General features: G+C 36.0%; 1 protein-coding gene and 1 pseudogene across 3 annotated transcripts in view; one reads left to right on the forward strand and one right to left on the reverse strand.

The window, feature by feature from the left end:
* Window positions 1-24,652, reverse strand: part of Csmd3 (CUB and Sushi multiple domains 3) — a 1,137,155-nt gene that overhangs the window by 291,068 nt on the left and 821,435 nt on the right. For all 3 annotated transcript variants that reach the window (XM_036207646.1, XM_036207645.1, XM_036207647.1), the window contains 3 exons: window positions 15,021-15,212; window positions 9,580-9,706; window positions 8,106-8,308 (listed from right to left, as the gene is read on the reverse strand). In XM_036207646.1, the coding sequence (XP_036063539.1) occupies window positions 8,106-8,308; window positions 9,580-9,706; window positions 15,021-15,212 (522 nt within the window). The remainder of the gene's footprint in view (window positions 1-8,105; window positions 8,309-9,579; window positions 9,707-15,020; window positions 15,213-24,652) is intronic.
* Window positions 10,351-10,886, forward strand: LOC118596768 (annotated as a pseudogene).

Raw genomic sequence — 24,652 nt, forward strand, 5'->3', positions numbered from 1 at the left:
TATATACTTTAGGAAAAAACATTCCACAAATTCTGCAAAACATTGCCTAGAATCTTTGTGTAGCTTTCAAACCACAATAGAGCCTATGCCACATCTGGCAGTCATAAAACTGGCTGTCAGGACAATGATGTCAAATACTTTTCCTATTACCATCCATAATCAGTATGGTGTATAGAGTACATATCTAGGAAAATAGAATTTTACTTATAATTGTCCTACATGCCGTCTTGGGAAGGAAGTGTGAATTAATTGATATCTGAAAGAGATTGGGAAATTCTGATATCAGTATTTGTCTTTCAGCTTTAACCTTGCATTACAACACCTCTGAGCACTGCAAACACAGACCACACACTACAAGATAGATTTAAAACTGCAATGTGATGATGATACTTTGTGAAGACTGGAAAATATAGGACAAACACTGAATTAGTCACTAGGTTAAGCACAATCTACAAATATCATAAGCAAACCAGGACAAAACAATTATAACAACCTGTTCATAGTATCAGCACATGGTAAGTGTAATGACTGATTCTGTTTAGAAGGTTATGTATACTAGAAATGTGTTTGACCTGGTTTTGGAAAATGACTAAGTATTTATAGATTTTGAATATGAGCATAAGTTTTCCAAAGTTTTGGAAGAGGGTTTTCAGAAAAGAAGAATAGTAATTAGACTATATACTGTCTTTCCAGAGTACTGTAGATGGCTGGAATATATAAATTAATAGCGAAAGCATGATACTGATAGGTTGCCTGGATACTGTGATGGCTAATGTTGGGTGTCACCTTGATACAGATGGGAAGAGGGGACCACAGCTGAGGAATTGCCTCCATCAAATCGACATGATGCATGTTGGTGGGTCATCTTAATCATTGCCCACTGTGTGCAGTACCATTCCTAGGCACAGAGGCCAGTACTGTATAGGAAAGATAGCAGAGCAAGCCATGGGAAGCCAGCCAGTAAATGCCATTCCTCCAGGTCTCTGCTTCAGTTTCTGCCTCCAGGTTCCTGCTTGAGTTTTTGCCTTGATTTTCCACCGTGATGTACTATAATCTGTAATCTTTTCATGGTCAGAACATGACACAGGGGTTGGAATTTGTCGATGTTTTATCCCAGAGCAGAAAGCAAACTCTAACAGGTACATAATGTAGAGAGGTTTTCCATTTAATGCCAGAATATTCCGTTTAAACCTGAACTCAAAGCATTAAATACTTTTAAACAGTAAAGTGATATGCATGCAGCTTTCACTTCTGACAGCCAGCCAGGCAGAAGTGTGGAGAAAAATATGGAGGGATAATGAAGTGAGTGGCTAGTTGACTGTTACCCAGTGCACCTAACACTAATGAGGCTAGGAACAAAGGCAGTGGTGTCCTGCAGTCCTTTAAGGTTGTCAGACTTCCACCCACCCTAGTGAAGCCATCCATTTCTTTGAGAATTTTCAACAGGAGAAGATATGAGCCTCGGTGTTTTGTATTACGCAGCAGGTACTGATTCTTAATGGAGAGGTCAAAGAGTGAGGAGCAGAGAAAATGCTCTGTCAGAATCAACTATTCTGTGGGCAAATGACGTGATGCCTCCCTGTAGACCTGAAGTGGGACAAGACAGGCAGATTAGAAATTGAAGTAGGGCTGTAGAGGCTGACTGCTGAGAAGCCAGGGCAGTGCTTGGGACAGCATGCGGTGCCAGTGTCAGCCTTAAGTAGCTCTGATTAGGCAAAAGTGCCTCGCAGATTATAACACCAAGAGGCAAAGTGACAGGATCTACAAAGCAGGAGCGGATCATGAAAGAGACGTTTTGGCTGCGGATGGTGGCGGTGAAGACTGTAAGGTTGCCATTCAGCCTGCAGTTCACTCAAAACTCAGTCCTGTGAAATGCATTTCACTGGTTATGTTTTTGGTTAAAGACCCTTGTCCTTTTTTTTTTTAATTTATTATATCTGTGTTTTAATTTTACACATCAGCCATGTCTTCCCCTGTCCTCCCCCCTCCTGCCCCCATCCCCACCTTCCCCCCCATTCCCTCCCCTCCATTCCCATCTCCTCCAGGGCCAAGACTCCCCTGGGGATTCATTTAAACCTGGTGGATTCAGTACAGGCAGGACCAGTCCCCTCCTTCCAGGCTGAGCAAAGTGTCCCTGTGTAAGCCCAAGGTTCCAAACAGCCAGCTCATGCACTAAGGACAGGGCCTGGTCCAACAGCCTGGATGCCTCCCAAACAGTCCAAGCTATTTAATTGTCTCACTTATTCAGAGGGCCTGCTCCAGCTGGGGGCTCCACAGCCCCTGGCTCATAATTCATGTGCTTCCATTCATTTGGCTATTTGTCCCTGTGCCTCTCCAATCTTGGTCTCAACAATTCACACTCTTACAGTCCCTCCTCTTTCTCGACAGTTGGACTCCTGGAGCTCCACCTGGGGCCCAGCCACTTCCATCAGTTATTGGATGAGAGTTCCAGCACAACCATTAGGGCGTTTGGCTGTCAGATCACCAGACTAGGTCAGATGAGGCTTTCTCTTGACCATTGCCAGTAGTCTACAGAGGATGTCTCATTGTGGATTTCTGGGGACCTCTCCAGAACTCTGCCTATTCCTGTTCTCATGTGGTCTTCATTTATCATGGTCTGTTATTCCTTCTTCTCCCTTTCTGTTCTTGATCCAGCTGGACCCTTGTCTTTTCTATCTCATCTCTTTGTTACTGACTACTCAGTCTTTCAGTGAACCACAGGGATTGCTTCAATGAGCAAAATTAAAAAAAAAAAAAAATGTTGGAAATTAGATTTGGAAGGGTGCAAAAAGGATGCTCCAAAGAATCAGAGACCTTTATTATTTTAATTTATGTGATCATGTCGTTCAAATTTGAAAAATCATGTGATTGTATATCTTATACTAAAAACGAGAACTTTACTCCAATCTACCACTCTATCTCCCACTAAGTCTCTCAAGACTTAATCAATGGGATGTCTCTGCCTGTGTCTATGTCAGCTGGGTACTTCCCAAGAAACAGCTTAGCAGATGACTCATCTATTGTTGGTTTTGTGATGTGGATGCAAGTTACTTAGCCTTCATTTTGTCTGTGATATTTATGACTTGAGTGCCAGGCCCTGAGCTAGGTGTCAAAGATCAGTCAGCCAATAAAAGATGTGTTGAGGTTCTCTGGTTGCAAGAATGACAGTTCTGTCCTCAAGAGTGATTTTTGACTAGAATGAATCAGAAGTGCCTTGTATTAGCTAGATGTCAAATGTACATTCTCTTGTTTCTTCTTTTTTCATACAATAATACTTTGTGTACAAAAATTATTGTATATCTATGACCTTTATATCTTTGTATTAACTTGATTATCCTTTTCTGTATTATTATCATTGTAATTATAATATTTATAATATTTTGATAAAACTTGTAATATAAAATTTGTCTTTATTAATAATCTAATTCTGTATGGATGAAAGTCAGGAAGCTATCTAAAACACAGATAAAACCATCAATCAACCACCCCAGAACTCCTCTGTTGGAGATTTGAGTGTTATGTAAAAGGTACAAAGAAATCACTTCCGCTGAACAGTTTTTACTTTTTGTTCAGACTCATAAAGCACTCAAAGCAGAAAAAAAAAAGATGCTCAATTAAAAAAAAAGACTAAAATATGGCAATGAATTATGATTTTCTAGACTGTCCTGGTTTATGTTTACTAAACATAATTTTTAAGAATGCCTCTCAGGACAGTTGAAAATACCTCAGTTATGGTCAATGAATTACATATTGTTCCTAACAAAATATAGGTTCTATATAGATACTTGCATAGACAAAATAATTCACAATATATTTCAAACAGCAAAGTCATAATTAAAACCCTGCTGGAAAAGTGAGCTGCTGAATTATGGATTTTGATGTTAACTTGAAACACATGACAGCTAGTGCAAACGAAGCTCATGGGTCAGAAGAATATTTTCCAAAGAAAGAATATTAATAACAAGTCTGAATGAATGAGCAGATTTTAAGAATGATGTATTAAAAGCAGCAACATGTAAGGAGAAAGGTGTTTTAGTGATAGAGAACAGGGGAAGCAATGTGTGGTGAGTGTATGCATGTTTGTTTACATGCATGTGTGTTTGTCCACATAATATGTATGTGGAGATTTGTTTGGATGAAGGGAAATTGCATTTGGAAACTTGTAAGAGGATTAATGTGCTTAATATGTGGTCCTTAGCAGACTGTATTAGAGTGAGTGAAGGGGTAGATTGAATAGATTTCTAGGAAAGAGGAATTGAAGTGGGCTCTGAAGTGGCCATTTATGACCTGCAGGCTAACTTTGTCCTGCACCGGTGGATGATTAGCCCACAGTTTATTCACGTCCTCTCTAATACACTTGATTACTTTGACAATTACATGTTGTTTTATGTAATTCCTTGTTTCCACGTCCATTTGACAGGGTGTGCTTGTCAGTTTTTATGTTAACTTGAAACAAGGTAGGGTTATTTGGGAGGAAGGAATTTTAATTGAGAAAATACCTCCAGAGGATTGGCCTGTAGACATGTCAGTAGGGCGTGTTCTGGATTTATGTTTGATATGGCATGAACCAGCCCATTGTGTCTGGTGCTACCACTGGGGAGGTTTTCTGGCAGTATATGAGAAATCAGAGAGAGGAAGACATGGGGAAAACAGTAAGCAGCATTTCTCCATGGTGTCTGCATCATTTCCTGCCTCCCAAATTCTGGCCAGCTGAGTGACTGCCCTGACTTGTGTCAGTGACAGAGCGTTCACTCAGAGTTGAAAGCTAAAATAAACCTGTTCTTTCTCAAACTGCTTTTGGTTCTGGTGTTTTATCAACCCGATAGGAAGCCTAACTATAACGTAAGGCAAAATGGTTAGACCAAACGGCAAATGACCTTTTCCAACAGTTAAATGTACTCTCTTCCTCTACTTCATTCTCTCTCGTTTGATGGAGTGCTTGAAAAATGATCAGGATGACAAAATGACTATAGAAATACCTCTATTGGTGGTGGTGCACGCCTTTAATCCCAGCACTTGGGAGGGAGAGCCAGGCAGACCTCTGTGAGTCCTAGGCCAGCCTGGAAAAACCAAAAAAAAAAAAAAAAAAAAAAAAGGAAATACCTATATTGCAATTAGAAATGCATATCTGAAAATTTTCCATTTCCTTTGACATATATTAATATACACACTGCAATAATGACAGAATATTAACTGCTAAGCATTTCCTATTCACTAGCACTAAAATTCATCTACTTTCAGACATACATGGACCACTTTCCAGATATCTGCTAGTTATATGACTGTTAACAAATCAATTTACGGTCCAGCTTCTGTGGACTTATCTGTGAATTGGATGCTAGGAGATATTTTATAAAGCTGTTGTCAGAAATGAATGAGATCTTGTACATAAGGAGCAAAATAAGCACAAAGTGGGGTTCTTGGCACTAATCAAAACTTCATTCATGAAAAGCACATTTTTTTTTTCTCACTATGGAGCTTAACACTTTGGAAGCTCTGAAACAAGTGCATTACAAAAGATGTTCAGGACCTAATTCTATTAATTGGTGTTATCCATAACATACTTATACTCTGTGTGACCTTAATAAGTGAATTGTGAGATTCAAGTAGTAGTATACATTCTGATCATCTACTATAAAAGCAGATTCATTCATGTCTTCATGTCATTTATTTCAAGTATGACGGATGATGTTTCTACAGCTTGAAAATGACCTACAAATCCAACACATATAAAAACAAACCACTCATTTCACAAAGAAAAAATTTATACAAAATCCCCAGGAAAGAATGCAAAAACCTAGACTTCTGCATTTTGAAGTCACAGATAATCAATCTAAGCATATTTTATGTTAGTATATGCAGAACACCATCACAGTAGCCATTTCAAACAATCACCCTGCATCATTTTATTTATTCGTTTGTTTGTTTGTTTGTTTGAGACAGGGTTTCTCTGTGTTGCTTTTCTGGCTATTCTGGATCTCGCTCTGTAGCCCAGGCTGGCCTTGAACTCACAGAGATCCGCCTGGCTCTGCCTCCTGAGTGCTGGGTTTAAAGGTGCGTGCCACCACTGCCCGGCTCACTCTGCATTATTAAAGTACAGAAATCAAAGCTGTTATCAAACAACCATCAGAAAATGAGGAGTGAACACTTCTCTGACATGTACTCACACTTTAGAAACTTAAATATATAAAAAGAAAAACGCAGAAATGAAATGGTAGACATGAATAATAAGACAAATGAAAAATAAACAAAACTGCAAGAGACTGGAGTGACTGTTCTCATAGAATTAGAAGTTCACTGTTCCAATGCTGCTACAGTGTTGACGGAGCCATTACAAAGGACAAACCTTTGGGTGCTGGAGATTCAAATTTAAGTGCTCATACTTACATAAAAAGGGCCCTCATCCACTGAGCTATCCACTAGTCTCTACTCTTTTTTCCTATTGTCTTTCTTTTTTTTTTTTGGTTTTTGGAGACAGGGTTTCTCTGTGTAGCTTTGTGCCTTTCCTGGATCTCACTCTGTAGACCAGGCTGGCCTTGAAATCACAGAGATCCGCCTGGCTCTGCCTCCTGAGATTAAAGGCATGTACCACCACCGCCCAGCCTCCTATTTTCAAATCAATAAGAAACTAAAAAATATATAAGCAAAATATAAATAATAAAATAATGTGTTTTATCGGTCATTATATGTTAGCAATTACATTAACTATATTATTATGTAATTATTTGTATATTATTTTGTATGTTAATATTTTATGTTCATATATCAGATAATATATTAAATATATATAGCATTATATAATGTGTTATTAACATACTATTTTAATGTTATAAATAATATTATTTCATTAATTAATTCATTGTTTGTGGTGGTATTGTGTTCCCTGAAATATTGTGTGTTCCCCGAAATAAACATATCTGGGGTCAGAGAACAGACAGCCACTAGATACAGAGCCACAAATGGTGGCTAGAAAACGGAAAGAGTAAGCCATAACAGAAGTTGGGTGGTGGTGGTACAGCTTTTAATCCCAGCACTTGGGAGGCAGAGCTATCAGATCTCTGAGTTCAAGGCCACTTTAGAAACAGCTAAGCATGGTGACCCATGCCTTTAATTCCAGAAACCCAACCTTTAATCCCAGGAAGTGGGGGCAGAAAGAGAAAGGTATATAAGGCGTGGGGACCAGGAACTAGAAGAAAAAGCACGTAGTTTGTTAAGCATTTAGTTAGTTAAGCATTTGGCTGGATAAGCGTTCAGGCTTTGGAGCAACACAGTTCATCTGAGATTCATGTGGAGGAGGACTCAGAAGCTTCCAGCCTGAGGAAACAGGATCACCTGAGGAACTAGCAAGGTGAGATAGCTGTGGCTTGTTCTGTGTCTCTGATCTTCCAGCAATCACCCCAATAACTGGCCTCAGGTTTGGTTTCATTAATAAGAACACTTAAGATTCATGCTACAATTGTTGTATATAATTTATAACATAAAAAGTATTTAAAATTCACTTATTTTCTATTTTAAAATATTATGATTTTATGGTATTTCAGGTTGTGTATACCAAACTGGACTAAGTGTTATGTTTCAAAAGTGGAAAATTCAGTATCTGACCCCATATAATTAGTCTCAGTGGAAGTGCAGAAGCACAGATAGTTATATGATAATATTTTAAAGCCATATTTCTAAGGTATATATGGAACATAAATGAATTTTGTATTCAGACTGCTTATTCCTAAAATATCTCACTAAGTTAATTTAGATATCTGAAAACTAATACGATTTCTGAATCTGAAATACTTGTCCTAAGCATTTTGAATTACAGGTGTTCAATATATATACGACTTTGTGATATAATTATTTCTATAGTTGAGTTATTTTAACAACATTATTATTTTAAGGATTATTGCTTAGTCAAGGGCAAAAACCTGGCAAGTGATATATACAGTTAAGTTTTTTTTCTCAAGTGCATTTTCTTTCTTCTGCTGTGAAATAGGAAGATCAGAACCTATATTTAACATTAATAATGCTAAAAAATCAAATACATAATAGTATAATTTTATACTCAATATAAATCATTTCTTTTTGTATTTCAAAGTTAAACACAGAAAGCTTACTTGAAAACTGAATTGCAAATCCAGATTTGCTGATATAAAAGTCCGTATCAAACTGGATAGTCACTACGTTGAGTGTGCTATGAATCCCATCAGGAATCAGAGACCCACTAACTTCTTTTAATAGCATCTCATTTTCTGGTGGGCCATCCCAGACTCGGAGTATATCATGTGATGCTTCAGTATCGAAAGCAAGAAACTGTAGGCTGTGGGAGAACCGTATACTTTGATTATTTTAAATAAGGAAGAGAACCATATTAACAACAGAATAGAACACACACATATTGTTGCTTTGACTTTCTGACACTCCTTTTTTAAAATTAAAGAGTAAATTATGTCACCTGAAAGAATATTTTTGAACAGAAGAATTTACTTCCTAAGAATGGCATTAAATACATTATTTCTACTTTACAGCTAATCAGTTCAAAATGATTATCAGTTACTTTTGGTAATATCATGAACCTTAGCTAGACTCTGTATGTGTTTTATGCTTGATACGTGACATGTCAGTTTTCAGTACTGGTTACCTAATAATACCAAAAGTCCTTTGTTGATTAAAATATTACAGAGTCTTGTGAAATTTAATTGTTAAGAGTAATAATTGTTATATTTCACTAAAACTATGTATGAGCTATACTAAGGATCCGCAAACTGATAGATCCACCATATTCTGTTCCATACTCTTTACATTTTCTATCAGAAGCAACGCAGCAGTTCATACCGTATTCAAGTGGAGTCCACCACCTTGAAACCTATCTGAATTTCATTTACATCAATTAGCACATTTTTCATGCTCTTTTAAAGCTATCTTTACTTTTAATGCCATTTTGAGTTCTAGTGAAGTAACTAGTTCAAATGTCAAGGACAAGTGGTCCAGTTATTAATTTACACCCAAAGTCCTAAAAGCAAAGCTGGAGTGGGAGCTACTGAAAGCCAGTGAGACCTGATCTGTGGATTTAGGAGCCAATAGTTTGAAATTTCTTAGGCTGCTGCGACATGAAGATGTATGAACTTCCTAGCAAAACTCAGGAGGAAATGAGCAGGAAACAGTTAAAGGATTAGAAAGCAGACTCTTCAAAAATGTGCCCACAACTAGGAAGACAGGAACTGTCAAAGCCTGTTACATTCATATTTCTTCTTCACATTAATGAGGGAGCTTTGTATTCTTATCAAAATGATGGACCCAGTATCTTAAGCCATTGAGGATTGAAAGAGCATAGATCACAAGAAACATCAAAACCAGTCCCAACTTCGGTGCCCTCTTCTATCCGTGAAAGCTTCCTGCACAGTTATCTCAGCAGCCTAGGAAGAAGTAGATCATGCTAATTATTTTTTTTTTTCTTATTTCAAGCACAGGAAGAACTTGTTTTCCTTTATGAAGGTTAAGCATGTTGAAAATTAATGATATTGATCTATATTTACATGGTGGCTGATCAGGAAAATCCTTAATAGTTTGAAGAAAGTGAAATTTATTTACCTTACAATGTTTCCTGGATCTACCTCAATCATCCACATGCAGCGAAGGTTATTATCATATGGAAAGGGATAGCCAGGTGACAGGATCCTTCCTGATGATTCTCCTTTAAAACGACCCCCACATTCAGCTGGTGAAATATAGGAACATTTCAAGTCAAAATTTCTTACCAATCTTTTCAATGCAATATACAAATTCCTCAAGACTATGTACATTCACATTAAGAAAATAAAGATTTACCCTCAATCTTCTTGAAAGTAAATGTTTATATAAACTTCTTAAAATTTCAATTGAAGCAAAAATATGAGTATAATAAAATAATATACTGTCTCTCAGATCATATAAAAGACCAAAAACAAACCAAATTGTGGACTAAATAGAAGGACACACTCAAAATCTGTGTACTTGGCTTCAAAGCATTTCAAGATGTGTTGTTAAATAATGATCATGTTATGAGGGAGACAGATGGCAAGTTGCTCAGCGCTAGTGAAAAGCCGGGTGAATAATTCATCTTGCACCCCACCTCTGAGAAAAACTCATTCCCCCAGGCGTTCCAAATTCAATTATCTTTTTAGTCCACTTCAAACCATTCCAAACCTCTTCCCTTCTTAATGTCTTAGAAGTCAAAGTGCCATTTCCATTAGACTCTTTACTTCCGTGAAATAAACTAGCATAGTTTTGAATGAACGCAGCCTCTAATTTTTATATAATTTATTGAATTAAAGTGTAAGTACTGTCGCTCTTCCTGTAAGAGGGCTAAGGTGACCTGTGAAGATGGTTCGCTACTCGCTTAACCCAGAAAACCCTACAAAATCATGCAAATCTTCGGGTTCACTTTAAGAACACCCGTGAAACTGCCCAGGCCATCAAGGGTATGCATATCCAAAAAGCCACCAAATATCTGAAAGATGTCACTTTGAAGAAGCAAGGTGTGCCTTTCCGGCGGTATAATGGTGGAGTCGGTAGGTGCACCCAGGCCAAATAGTGGGGCTGGACACAGGGCCGGTGGTCTAAAATGACTGCTGAATTTCTGCTGCACGTGCTTAACAATACAGAGAGTAATGCTGAACTGAAGGGTTTCAATGTGGATTCTCTAGTCATTGAACACATCCAGGTAAACAAAGCACCTAAGATGCGCCACGGACTTACAGAGCTCATGGATTAACCCCTACATGAGCTCCCCCTGCCACATCTAGATGATCCTCACTGAAAAGGGACAAATTGTTCCAAAGCCAGAAGAGGAGGTTGCACAGAAGAAGAAGATGTCCCAGAAGAAACTGAAGAAACAAAAACTTATGGCTCGGGACTAAATTCCGCATAAAATAAATGCAGATAAAAGTTAAAAAAAAAAAAGTGTAAGTAAGTACTGTCATATAAACTAATTAGTAATCTCTTTTTTGAGAGATTCATTCTCGGTTTTATACTATTAACAGTACTGGGAGGTCTGCAGTAACTTCACGTTCACAAGCAACAATTTATGAAGAACTTCCTGTACTATAAAGAGAAGGGTAAGGACATTAGGCACTATTTAGAAATACATTGATCCACATATCTAAACTTCAGTCACAGGGAAACCCTGTACAATGCATCATATATTTAAGATTTCTACAAATCATTCTTCTTCTCCAAACTAAGTAAATTTTAAAAATTTACTTAAAAACTTGAAGAAATTCTTGTTTTTATTTTTTAAAGGAATGAGGCAAAGATGGAAGGATAAGAATGAGAGAGCTTGTGCACGTGAAAAGACAATCTAAACCAAAGCAACTTTGTGAGTGATGTGGGAAAGAACTCAGAGGTAGGTGGATCTCTGTGAGTTCAAAACCAGGCTGGTTTCCAAAGTGAGTTCCAGGACAACTGGCCTATTATACAGAGACACCCTGTCTTGAAAAACCAAAACCAAACCAACCCCTCACCCCCTAGTTATTGAAGAGTAAATGATACATGACCCATGGAATATTTTCATAGTGAGAACTCTTGTTTATTACCCTTTCATTATGGCTAAGTCTAGAATTGTATATAAACTTTTCCTTCTAAGTGTGCCTTTGTTCTTGTTCTAACCATATATCCGACAATATAAAGCCAATGAAATCTGATTAAAAGTCAGAGTTGTAAAACTTTTTAAATGCCTTTGAAAGTAGCATAAGAGTATTTGTTTTAAAAAATATTAATATACCTTTACAACATTGTAATAATTACGTCAAAATTTTTATAATTTTTTCTCATTATCTGACATTTTCTCTCACATAATTCAAGTCACATGAATGCCTCCCTTCCCCTGACAACTCTAAACCATTTACTTGGTTATTTTCTGTTGTTTGAATTGTGTGTTATGCGAAGTGAAATTTGTTTCTGTTAGCATTATTAATATTATTGGAAAAATGGCCCAAATGAGAAGATTTTATCTCTGGTGACACCAACACATTAATAGCTTAAGTTTATTCTCTCCACATATACAGCTGTTTTATAGATCTAGATATTATATTGCAGTATTCTGATATTTAACTTAATTAAAATGTCAAGTAGGCTATAGAGCTTATTTGGTCAACTGCTCTAGGTATATAAGCACTTAAAACACTGGTTAGAATCTAAATTGGTTTCCTTTGAGTAACTGGTTTACACTGGAAACTCATCCACATGGTCGTCATTCCATCACTGGAAGATATTAGGAGAAAAATCATTTTTCAGGAAAACAAAGATATTTTTTCTCAAAACCAGTTCCTGTGTTAGTTTGAAACCTGTTGATCCTACCCCATGGATTCTGGACTGAACATGCTAGCCCACACAACTGCATTTATTAATTCCCCAAAATGAATAAGTACCTTGAATAAGGGGGAAGGAGTTCTCTTTGCTTTATTACTTTGGAATCTTGACCTTTATGCTCACAGAGGTCTAGGAATTATTATTTAATAGCAACTTTATAATTGGTGATATTTATGTAAATGACTGTCAGTGCTTAAGAACTGGGTCACGGGCTTAGTTTTCTTTGGATAGCTGTGATGTACTGACACATTTAGGAAGGAAGGGCTCATTTGGCTTGTACTTCCACCATCAAAAGGCCCAGTGTATGATTCAGGGAAGTTAGGGCAGAAATTCAAGCAAGAACTTGGAGACAAGATCTGAAGCAGACATGGGTTAAGTTAGGAATGCTGCTCACAGGCTTCTTCTTTATGGCTTGCTGGGCTAGCTTTAACAAACATCTCAGGACCACTTGCTCAGATGTGGCATCTACCATCTGTTCCTGTAACCTCCCATTTCAATCACCAGTCATAAAATCCCCCTCTTTATGCCCACAGGCCAGCCTGACAAAGGCAGATCTTCAAATAAGGATCCATTTTTCCAGGTTAATTTTGTCAAGTTTGAAAAAACTAACCAGCACAATTACTATTTGCTTTGTCCGTTTTTTAAAATACAACATGTTTGGATAACCTACCACAATAAGTAGTCAGGTATAATGTACAATAAGTAGTGGACATTTCTTCTTTTTCCTGTCTTTTTGATTTATCAATAAGACAGACATATATTACTTTGAAAACAGCATTGATATTTCATTTATCTTTTAAGATAAATAACTTTTAAGTACTTTTTGTTTTATATACCATATTGCATCTTGAATTTAAATGCACTTTTCTACAGTTTTTTTTAAATTGCAAATATCATTTTGTGTTTTAGTCTGAAATGTGCTTGTATGATATGACTTAACATTTGGACCCATATTCTTAAAGCACATGTTTCAAAGAGAAAGATAAAATTTGTTTGATTTAACATACACATTTCAGAAAAATAATTGCCTAGATAATACACAAATGATTGAGTTAAAAAAAAAATCTTTGGATTTGACATAGCCCCAAACAGAGCCATAATAGGTATTTAAGGTTAATCAGAAGAAAATTATAATTTTGATCAGGTGGTTGAGTTATTGGTCATTAATAAAGAGCATCATGAAAACAGAGTTTCATTATGTGTTTCCATAGACATGACCAGCATACTTCACTATGTGTTTCTCCTTTTATACTTGCTTGACTTGATTCTCTGTCATTAAAAGTTTATCCTTCCTATGAAGTTGCTAAGGTACAACAGTGGCTTAGATATTAACAGCATTAGTTTGTGGTGAGCACAATTAAAAATCTTCTGATCTCAGACCAATTATTTTTCCATTTGATTAAAATCTTTTTTAAAAAATGGTTTCATCTTAGCTTAATGGACTCCAAAATATATTAATTTAATTTAATTTTAAGGACAATATGGAAAACCATAATTATAAGTGCATAGTTTTGTGATTTTTTTTAAAGTCTTCAATGTTTTTGTTCAGAATGTATATGATATATTTATAGTCAGAGGTTCATTTTTTATAGCCCATGCAGGTGGTCTGATTATTGCTCTTATTGTTTATTTTCAGGCTTTTGTTGTTTAATATTGATTATTGTGTTAGATCTTAGCTCCATAATCTACTAAAAATTCACATTCCATTTGACAATAAAGGACTGTGATTATATCTGGTTTATATAAAACTCCTGTTTGTCTCTTTGGGAATCAATGTTTTAATAAACATTCAGAAGATATAAAAGTACATCTAATGCATTGTGCTTTCAAAGGATTAAATATGCATGGAGTTTTGTGCATTGAAATAAAACCTCAGAAAAGCTCTGTTTGAAAATCTCACATCAATTTTTATATACATTGGCAAAATGCACTCAGAAATTGCTTGAGAATAACTGTTTCTCTTACCTTCTGCTGATTTAGGGTTTTCTTACACATTATTTTCCTGTTATTTCAAATGCAACTATTTGATCTTTCTGAACCATGAATCACATGACTATCTATGGATATTTGTATATCCATACTCCCACTCCCTATGCTAATTTATTAACTGCTTTATAATAGGGATAAAATGATATCAAACCAATACAAAATAGAGATGTAATGATCACTCTAGCTTCAGGTAGGGATTTACCTTATCTATGAATTTCACAGGCATTTTCATACTGCAATTTATTTTCATGCTGTTCATACGTAAGAAAACCGATGTATTTTTCTAATATTTTTCAAAGGGGCCTATACACATAAAAGATGCATTTGAAGTTACTGAAGACAATTTCTTGTTTTTATATTCATTTTGATTCAGAAATGTGCACTTTTAAAAAAATCAAAACAAAGCTGTTCAATGAGATTCAATAAAATGCACAAGATAAAAACTTAACATTCTTGAAATAAGTCAATTTTTTTAAAATCAAAAGGAGAAACAAAGTAACTTCACACAGACACAGCAACTCCCCAAACTATGCACCTTAGTCAGATTAAGAAATCTTACAATCCACTTCTCCTTGGGGTGATTTTAAGCTTTTTAACTTCTTATGAGTTGTATGTGGAAGGAATTCCTTGAAGCTTGAATATTTTATGTAGCTGTGTATTTATATACTCCACAAAAATCTGAAAGAGCATCTTACCAATGCAGGAAGGCAGAGGGTAGTCCCAGGCCCTTCTCTCTCCAGTCATGCACTTGAGAAGGCTGCTTCCATGGAGAGTATAGCCTGGATTGCATCCGTAGATGATGGTGCTGCCCGCAAAATGGCCTTGGTCACTGATCTTGTATCCGAACTGTGGAACGCCTGGGTCTTCACAATGTGAAAGTTCAAAACCTGGGAGAACAGTATAAATTGCTTAAAGGAAATATTTTGAAACATAATTTGAGATTTCATAATCGTTTATTTCATTTATCCCTTCAAATAGGATTGCGTTCCCTACTTGAATTACTCCTATCATATCTAACATTGTTAACATTTAATAAGGACAGAAAGCTTTTGCTGGAACTTTTTTATGAGATTTTTATTGTAATTTATCAGTTATAAAGTTTACATATCTGTGTAATGGCAAATACTATCAAGTTCCTGATGGCTTTAACAGTGTTATTGTGATTAAGTAATTCATTAAAAAAGATTAATATCTCTGGATGGTGGTGGCACACACCTTTAATCCCAGCACATGAGAGGCAGAGGCAGGTATATCTTAGTGAGTTCAAGGCCAGCCTGGTCTACAAAGCAAGTTCCAGGACTGCCAGATTTCTACACAGAGAAATCCTGTCTTGAATCTTGAACCCCACCCCCCCCCCAAAAGGATTAATATCTGGGTTCATGTAGTTGCACACTTGATCCACAGTGGATGGGACTATTGGGGGGAGATTATGAAGCCTTTAGTAGGTACAAATGCGCTGGAGGAAGTGTGCCACCAGTGATGAACTCGGAGGGTTTTTAACCTCTACTGTTCAAGAAACACTATCAGCCAGTTTACATGCCCTTCATGGACTAACTCTTGTCGTCTGGAACGACTAACCCAAATAAAGCCTTTGGTACCTCAGGTTACTTTTCCCCATGTCATTTGGTCACAGCAACAGAAAAGGAGCTAATGTAATAAGAAACACATGTTTACTTTTGTCTTGGCACAAAGCATCCAGGATCCTTGGAATCAGCAGTGTCTGACTGATCATGACTACCTGTGTTTTGCCCACTACAATAGCGGTTCGACATCATCAGACTGGCAAATTTGATGTTTCCCATTATAAATTTGCCACATGATAGCAGAGAAGGGGAATAAATAAATAAATAAATCTTGAAAAAATTCTGACCTATTCTTGGTATTTCCTCACTTTTCACATCCTTAATTCATGAATAATTCCCCTATACTACCTAGCTTGCCCATAATATTTGTTATCAATAATTGTAGATATGGGGATTATGGGAGTCCTGCATGCCTGCTATGATGTGCATTTTAATTATGTTTCGTAATAAATCGCCTTCTACTACTTTATTGTATCTGAATTCTTTCTCTGTGAATAATAATAACATGGAAACGAGTCATGTTTTTAAGCTCAGATCTGCCTTCTCCCTCAAAATGAAAGGAGACTGATTGCCCAAGAAACTGATCACGTGATTAAGGTATTAAAAATTCCAATGGCTACAGTCCCTTACATACTAAGAGAAAGAGGCTGAGTTGAAGGTCTAGGAGTTACCATTGGACAATGACATAATTATTCAGGCTTATGCAATAGAATTTCCAACAAAATCTTATACAGAATGACTTGGAGAGCTTTCTGGTTGGTGAATACATTCACATCCTGGAAGGGTTGTGGGGATAGCAACTACTATAGTTGTTGAGCCCTTCTGGACCTCACTAATACATCTTTTATTTCCTTTTTATTTATACTAATGAATACCCTTGCTACTGAATCAGTAAATGTTAAGTAAATAGATTCCAGAGAACTTTAGGAATGTTTGAAATTACTGAATCACAACAAGTGATAACAGGAAGTCCCTGTTGGTTTGCTGTTGTTTTTGGTTTTGGTTTGTTTTTTGTTTGTTATTTCTTTTGTTTGCTTTTGGATTTTTTTCTTTTGTTTGTTTTTGGTTTTTGAAGACAGGGTTTCTTTGTATAGCCATGGTTGTCCTGGTACTACTACCTCTATAGACCAGGCTGGCCTCGAATACACAGAGATCTGCCTCTGACCCCCTAGTGTGGTGATTAAAGGTGTATGACAGACACCACCAGCTGGCAGAATTCCCAGTCTTAATACCAGTCAGAAAAGTAACCTACATTAGATCACTACTGTTGAGTCCTTAGTTCACACTATTGAATTTCTAGAGTATCAGAACATACTTAATGCTTATGTTTATACACAGAAATCTTGTATAGCTGATTACTCCTATCATTGATGTAGGTTCAAAAACCATGAGGACCAAGGGGCCTTGTCACTCCTAGGGGATTTAAATGATTCCTTCCTCCTTTAAGCCAGGAGACAGTTTTGCACATTGAATTCATGTACAAACTTTTGTTTCTTTATTTACTTTTCTATTCTCTGATATTATTTCTTTTTTTCATTCTACAGTACCTACCTAGGATAAATCTTGGCACATATCAGATGTCCAATGATGTTAATGAATAAAGTTTTAGGGAAAAAATATCTACAGAAAGTAAATTAAAGTCAAACAGATTGTTTCAAAAGAGAACTCTGAGATAAAATTTTTTAAAAAAGCTTCCAGTATTCTCTCTATGAATTAACTTGTGGCAGCCTCATTTGGTTGAAAATGTAACCATCTTCAAGGAGAATTACAAAAGAGGGCAGCAGTCATTGGCTCATACCACGGCCGGTATAGTGGAATCCACTGCATACAGTCAAGGAAATGAGTACTTCAAATAAGACACCGCAGAAGTCAACACTATGTTTTCAGGGACACTTTACTTTTCTATGATCTATATAGTTAATACCATAGTATCTCTGATCAAAAATGGCAAGTTGGTGTTCTTCCTCTCAGACTAGATTCTTCTGTTGAGGATTTAAGATGCAGCCCCTTTCCAGTTTTATCATAGAGTTCTTTTCAAATAAAACTGGAAATCAAGCTTTGTTTTCAAGATTTCTTATCAAACTCATTTTTCCCTAATGTGCACATTCTGTGAAAGTGACTGGGGGTTGCTGGTGATGACACAGAATGGAGATGCTCTTGCAAATGAAGACACTTTATAAAGCATGTCTTTGTGGAGGGAAACACAGGGAGACAATACTGTATAAGCTGCGGAGTACAACATAATTTAGTTCAATTTGGCAGACTCACTGTTGCTCTTTCATAAATATTCAGAACCATCCTAAATTTTACAAAACTGCTCAGCTGCCACTCTTTTCACGGAGGGCTTAGACGCTTGAAAATGACAATTAAGTAAAGACTTGAATGAAGCATCAAGTATGTGACCAATCTTCACCATGGTTAGGAAAATTTAATACTGGGATGAAACAAAAATTTATAGAGCACGAATTGAACTTATAACTAACATTGTCTAAACACTTCAGACTTTTCTGTGTAACTGAAGCTGCCAGCTCATTCTCATTTGTCATCATTGAAGAGATTTGTTTATCTCTGATTTATTTTAAGGTATCATTTGAAATCTATGACATTTTATCAAAATACTTAATAAACTGCATTGACACTGTCATACTCTAATATTGTACTTGATTTCTTTCAGGGCAGCATTTATATCAATGCCGTATTAGCTGATTCTTACTAATAATAGCATTTAGGAAGTAAACATTAAAAAATAAATCTTCCATTTTGTTCTCCCAAGTTTTATTTTTTCTGTCTTTTTCCCCTGAAATCTCTTAGTATGTTAATCAAGTTATTCTCATAACATTTTTCTGTATATTCTTATATCTTGGCAATATAGCACAATTGGTATGCATTTATATATGCAAAGCATAATAAAATCTACTTTAGATAGTTTTGTGAGAGTTTATTGTCTAGTATTGTTCTTTATATTTTTGATTTGTTTTGCATTTGCCCTTTATATTTATATGGAATTGGGCCATATGTACTAGCATTAGAAGTCCTGAGGAAGTGTTTCATGAAGGACAATGGCGTCTAAAAACTGCTATTGAGATGTGAGCTGCCTCTCTTGCATATATACCAAAGCATAAATTTAATAGAGTGCTGCACATACAAGAAACAGAACTGGTTAGTTATAACCACTTACTGAATTTACTGTGGTGACCCAGAACAGGGCACTCTGCAGAGCAAGCCTATTTGGGCACCAGCAAAGGACTTACATACACTCTTGTAGTTTCTGTAACTTTTACCTTTCACGTTGTCACAGTGTATATGCTAGGATCTTTTAGAAACCTTCCCCTTCCTCTCTTGTTGTTGAGGCTATGAACACCATAGTACCTGGAATAATAACTATCAAATTACTACACAAAAGGGGTCTTTTGTTTGGAAAATAGATGGTAAAAATAGTGTAGCTGAATGCATTAGAATATTATGCATTTTGAAATTATAAGTCATGGAAGGAGACAAATGAAATCTTTTAAATTATTAATATTTGTTTTGTTTCAGTTTTCTTTCTTTCTTTCTTTCTTTTTGAGGGGAATGGAGAGTAAGAAGTTGGGTAACTAGGCAGCTATGGATCTAGGAGGAGTTGGTGGAGATGCTGGTTGGAACAAATACGTTCAAAATATAGGGTATGCTTCCCTGAGGCCTAGTTTTCATGATATAAGAAGGCACAATACAAGCTTCCAAATGAGGGAAGCAACAAACAGTCCCACCCAGATATGATGCCTGTGAACCACAACAATGACCAGCAAAGCATAATTACCCTAAGGGTGAAGTAGTGGCAAGTATATCTTGGAGGTAAGCAACAGCTCTCTAGTCAGACTTAAGATTCATTCAAGAAGAGGGAAATCATGCCTGGTACTAGAAATCTAGCCAAATACGCAGGGCTAGTGGAGTCAAGGATCTTGGAGGAGAACCTACAACCATCACTTTACTAAACAAACATAATCCCTAACCACACTCCAAGTATTTGTCCTTGTAACTGCAGATAAGTTTAGTCCTCACTTCTTTTCACAGCAGATGGAGACCATCACAGCAAACCCCAGCCAATGGAAATACAGTGTGAAGCCTAGTCCCAGTGGATACATACACAAGACAACTCCCACACCTGAGGCTCAGGGAGTGTTGTGGAGGTGGGGGCGGAAAGATTGTAACAGGCAGTAGATCTGGGAGTTTGTAGTGAGACATATCTCCTAATAATGTCAGAATCTACACCTACAAAGTCTCGCTAAGATGATTGGCTAAGTGTGAGCTGAACATGGTCAACAACGACAGAAATTTCAACATGCACAGAGGAAAAACCACATGGCATCAACCCTTCACAAAGACCTATAGACAATGAGAACATTGAGAACCGGAGAAATCATCTTCCCCAGGGAAGAGCCCCAAAATTGCTTATCTGATATCAAATGGTCATGTTTAAAAATGTACATGTAAATAATAGTATACAGATAAAGCAGATTATATTTAGGAATATGAATGTATGTATAAATATATATGCACTAATACTTAATGAAAAAGGAAACCAAAGATTTGAAAGGGAGCAAGAAAAGATATATTAGAGGGTTTAAAAGGAACAAAAGGAATGAATAAAAAAGGGATAGTGTATGAAAAATTTAAATAATAATACATTTAATAATTTGTTATAATTGTCATTTAGGCTCTTGGACTTGAAAAATAGCTTTGTTTTAGAATCCTTTTATGTGCTTGTTTATCTTCACAAATGCAAATATTTGCATTTTATGTTTTATTTTCTCATTTTTAATTTAAAATTTAATTTTCAGGGTTCTAGGGATATAACATATGTCAAACATCACTCTACTACTGAGTACCAGTCCATTTACAGAGTACTTTATTCTTAAATAGGAAGACTGTAAAGTTTTTCCCCTCACAATTAATCAAGGGGAAATTTTTCACATTCATGCGCATGAGCTATGATGCTTGTTGTTATAGACCTAATAAAGAGTGTAGAGGGAATAAGGAATTTTGAAGAAATGAAATTACATTCCATTTTAGCACCGAGTAATCTAACAAGAAACATGTATATTCATCAGTAAATAAAGTGTGTAAGCCATTTGACTATGGCCATATCTTGAGAATGATACCAACACAGGTTTTCCCTTACGACTGCAAATCTACTGAAGTTTATAAACAAAAGCTATTGTCGCTATTTTCAATTACTTTTAAGGAGAGTAATTACAGTTCACATTTTATTGATGATGGTCTGAATTCTACCCAGAAGTTCTTATTTAGAAACTAGGTCCTGAGAGACTTTCCTAAATTTTCATCTGCCCGGCATGATACTAAGAGCTGCTATTACTGATGCAATGTGTTTCATAGACCATGAATGCTGCATGCCTCATTCTCACAATGTGTTACTCAGCATTGACTCTTAATTTTCCTAACCATCAGAATTTTGGTATTTCACTAAAGTATGTAATTGATCTTCTTAAAACCTCTAAAAACCAAACTTTACTATATATTTCCAAATTCCTTTCCTACCTGACTTTTTCAATTGATAATTCCTACCATATTTGAATTTAACTGGAAATTATTATTAATATTTAATATTCTGGTGCTTTAAAATTTTATCTATTTTGTAAATATGCACTAACATATTTCTTTGGTATAAATTTAATTTCTTAATTTTATTTTTTCTATAATGTTCCTTGTCTGTAATGTTGTCTTTGGCCCATATTTTTGCTGTTTTTTTTTGTTGTTGTTGTTGATGGCTTGCAAAATACTGTGATGATGTACTGTGTACCCTAACAAACTTAACTGAGGATCAGAGGACAGAGCCAGGCACTAGATTAGACATGGAGGTCAGGTAGTGGTGGAAAACACCCTTAATCCTGTCACTTGGGAGGCAGAGATCCTCAGGGATCTCTGTGAATTTGAGGCCAGAGTGGATACAGAGCCAGGTGTGGTAGCACACACCTTTAATCCCAGTATTGGGAAGTACTCATGCCTTTAATGCTTAGGAAGTGACATGGCTGGGTTGAGAAAGGTATATAAGGTTTGAGGCAATAGGAAAACGGCAGTTCAGCTGAGGTGAGGGTGAGGACTCAGAGGCTTTTAGCCTGAGGATTCATGGAAACTGGCTGAGGAGTTGGCAAGATGAGGTTGGCTGTGGCTTGTTCTGTTTCTCTGATCTTTCAGCTTTCACCCTGATGTCTGGCTCTGGGTTTTCTATTAAAAGACCATCTAAGATTCGAACAACAAAATACGTCTTTCAGTGTGCTTTTTCTTTTTTATACACAAATGACTTCTTCTAACATGTCTCATTTTTATTTATTGAATTTTTTGCCTCTAGAGAATTTTGTGGTGGTTGTTGGTTTTTGACTAACAACTAGTACCTGGTCAAGAGAATGAAAGTCATTCAGTGGTTGTGAGTGACTAGCTGCTACTCAATCCGTTAGATGGTTTTACAGACTTTAGACGTGTGAAGGAAGTACAATGTGGAAAATTTGCTGCCTTTGAGCAAATTTGGAGATTGGTACATCTGAAATAGACAGCTACCTGCCAGTATCACATTTTCTCTTATAGCTGTTGTTGGATAATAACTTCATTGATCCCATCTTGCAGTTATCCAAGAATTGCCCCTAACTGGCAGAACTCAAAGGCAATTGTTTGCTAGCAAGAGAGTCTAGGAAATGTGGTTGCCAGGTTTCATTTGAAATTTCAAGAAAGTTTTTAGAAGGGGAAGGTGTACCTGACTTGACAGAATTCTGCTTGAGTATCTTGTTTTGATTTTCTTTTCCTATGCCCTAAAAACACAGCTATTGGGCAGGATGTTTTTCTAACCTATTCTAAGTTTTGATACTCACTGGTAGGTCTCAAACATGTCAGAAATAAAATTTGTACAATGTACAGATTGCAAAGTATTTAAATTAAAGCTTACAAAGCTTTTTAAATATGAAATCATAAAAATAATAAAGACTCCTTTTTTATTCTAGCAAAAGAAACTATATTGTGTCTTATGCAAATTACAAACTTAAGAGGGATTTCTTTGATATTTCTCTTGTAGAACCTTGTACTATATAATGTTGTATTACTCAGTACTTCCTTCATTGCCTGCTTAATTTCAGTATTTAAAGAATGAAGGAAATGCCAGGTATGTCTGGTCAGTGGTTTTGAGGACATGTAACTACATGGAATGTCCTTGCTCTTCTATGTAATTTACTTATTTTCTACTTACATTTGCATTAAGTAAATTATGCACTAAGAATAAAGTTAAAGTTGATAGGTCATCTGATTATTTTTCATGGTTAGCATCACCAATACCATGTTTGTAACTAAATTACAGAATCTAAATTGAATAATTTGTAGTACATTCATAAAGCTAGTATACAAGAGAAGGCATTAAAAATTAGCCCTTGCCTGTCTTTAATGAGAACCTGACATTTGGAATGGCTATGTTCTCTGAGAATTATTGAATCATTGCAAGCAACAAAACTGGAAGGCTAAGTGAATCCAAATATATTTGAAGTTTTCCCTTGGGAAAATAAACATTTCTGCAGTAGGATTTTCAGTAAGTAAAATGAGAAGAGGAAATGGCAAAAGATCATTTAACCTAGTCATATCGTCTTATGGCCATGAATAATGGACATCTACCAGGTCAGTTTTTGACAAAATACAACCCACCAAAATGGTATGAATCATTTTCAAAAACACTTTTGTCCTTTGTACTGAATAAAAGTAACTACAAATGTAAGATCTAAAAGAGTCGCAATGAAGCATACTTTTAAAGATGACAGTTCAGCGGATTCACGAAATAAGGATGAAACTGGAACCATGTTGATTTCTGATAATAATTTGAAAAATGAAGATAGAATTCAATTTTTCAAGCTCAGAATGAATAACATTTTCTTGAGAAGAAATTGAGAAGCTTAATTTCTGGTCTGATCATTAAACTTTAGAAGGAAATGATACTTCTGAACCGTATCTGTTTAAACTATACAAAACTCAGCAATGTCTTCATAGATTTCTACGCAGAGACATGCCAACAACTCAACTCTTTTGCCTAAAACCCCAGAAAGTTTGCTTCTTCATTTCTCAACCTTCATTTAGAGCCGTGGTTCTCAATCTGCGGGTCTCAACCCCATAGGAGTAGAATATCAGTTATCCTGCAATCAAATATTTACATTATGATTCATAACAATAATAAACCTACAATTACGAAGTAGGAACAAAATAATTTTGTGGTTGGCAGTCACAGACAACATGAACTCTATTAAAGGGTCACAGCATTAGGAAGGTTGAGAACCACTGATTTAGAGGAAGCTTCAGATTTCTGAAGAAGAGTAATTGGCAGTCATTAATTGAAGTGAATGTAATACAATGAAAGAATGTTATACAATGTTAGATTCTGGTAACAGGAGGAGTGGAACAGTGGTTGAATTCCTTAGTAGCAATTTTGGCTGCACCTAGTTTGACTTATAAATGCTTTTGCATTCAAGCAGCAAAGTACAGTTGATAGAAAAATTTAACGGGGAAAGAGTCTCCCCAAAACAAATGAGTTATTCTTGACAGCTCTAAGAGATGAAGACTAAACAGATTCAATCATGGAATGAAATACCTCATGTATAATGAAGAATTCTCATTATATATATATATGTGTGTGTGTGTGTGTGTATATATATATATATGTGTGTGTGTGTGTGTGTGTGTGTGTGTGTGTATGTGATTGTGTGTGTGTGTATCTATAATTT

Source organism: Onychomys torridus, chromosome 16 (genome assembly GCF_903995425.1).
Source record: "Onychomys torridus chromosome 16, mOncTor1.1, whole genome shotgun sequence".
NCBI lineage: Eukaryota > Metazoa > Chordata > Mammalia > Rodentia > Cricetidae > Onychomys > Onychomys torridus.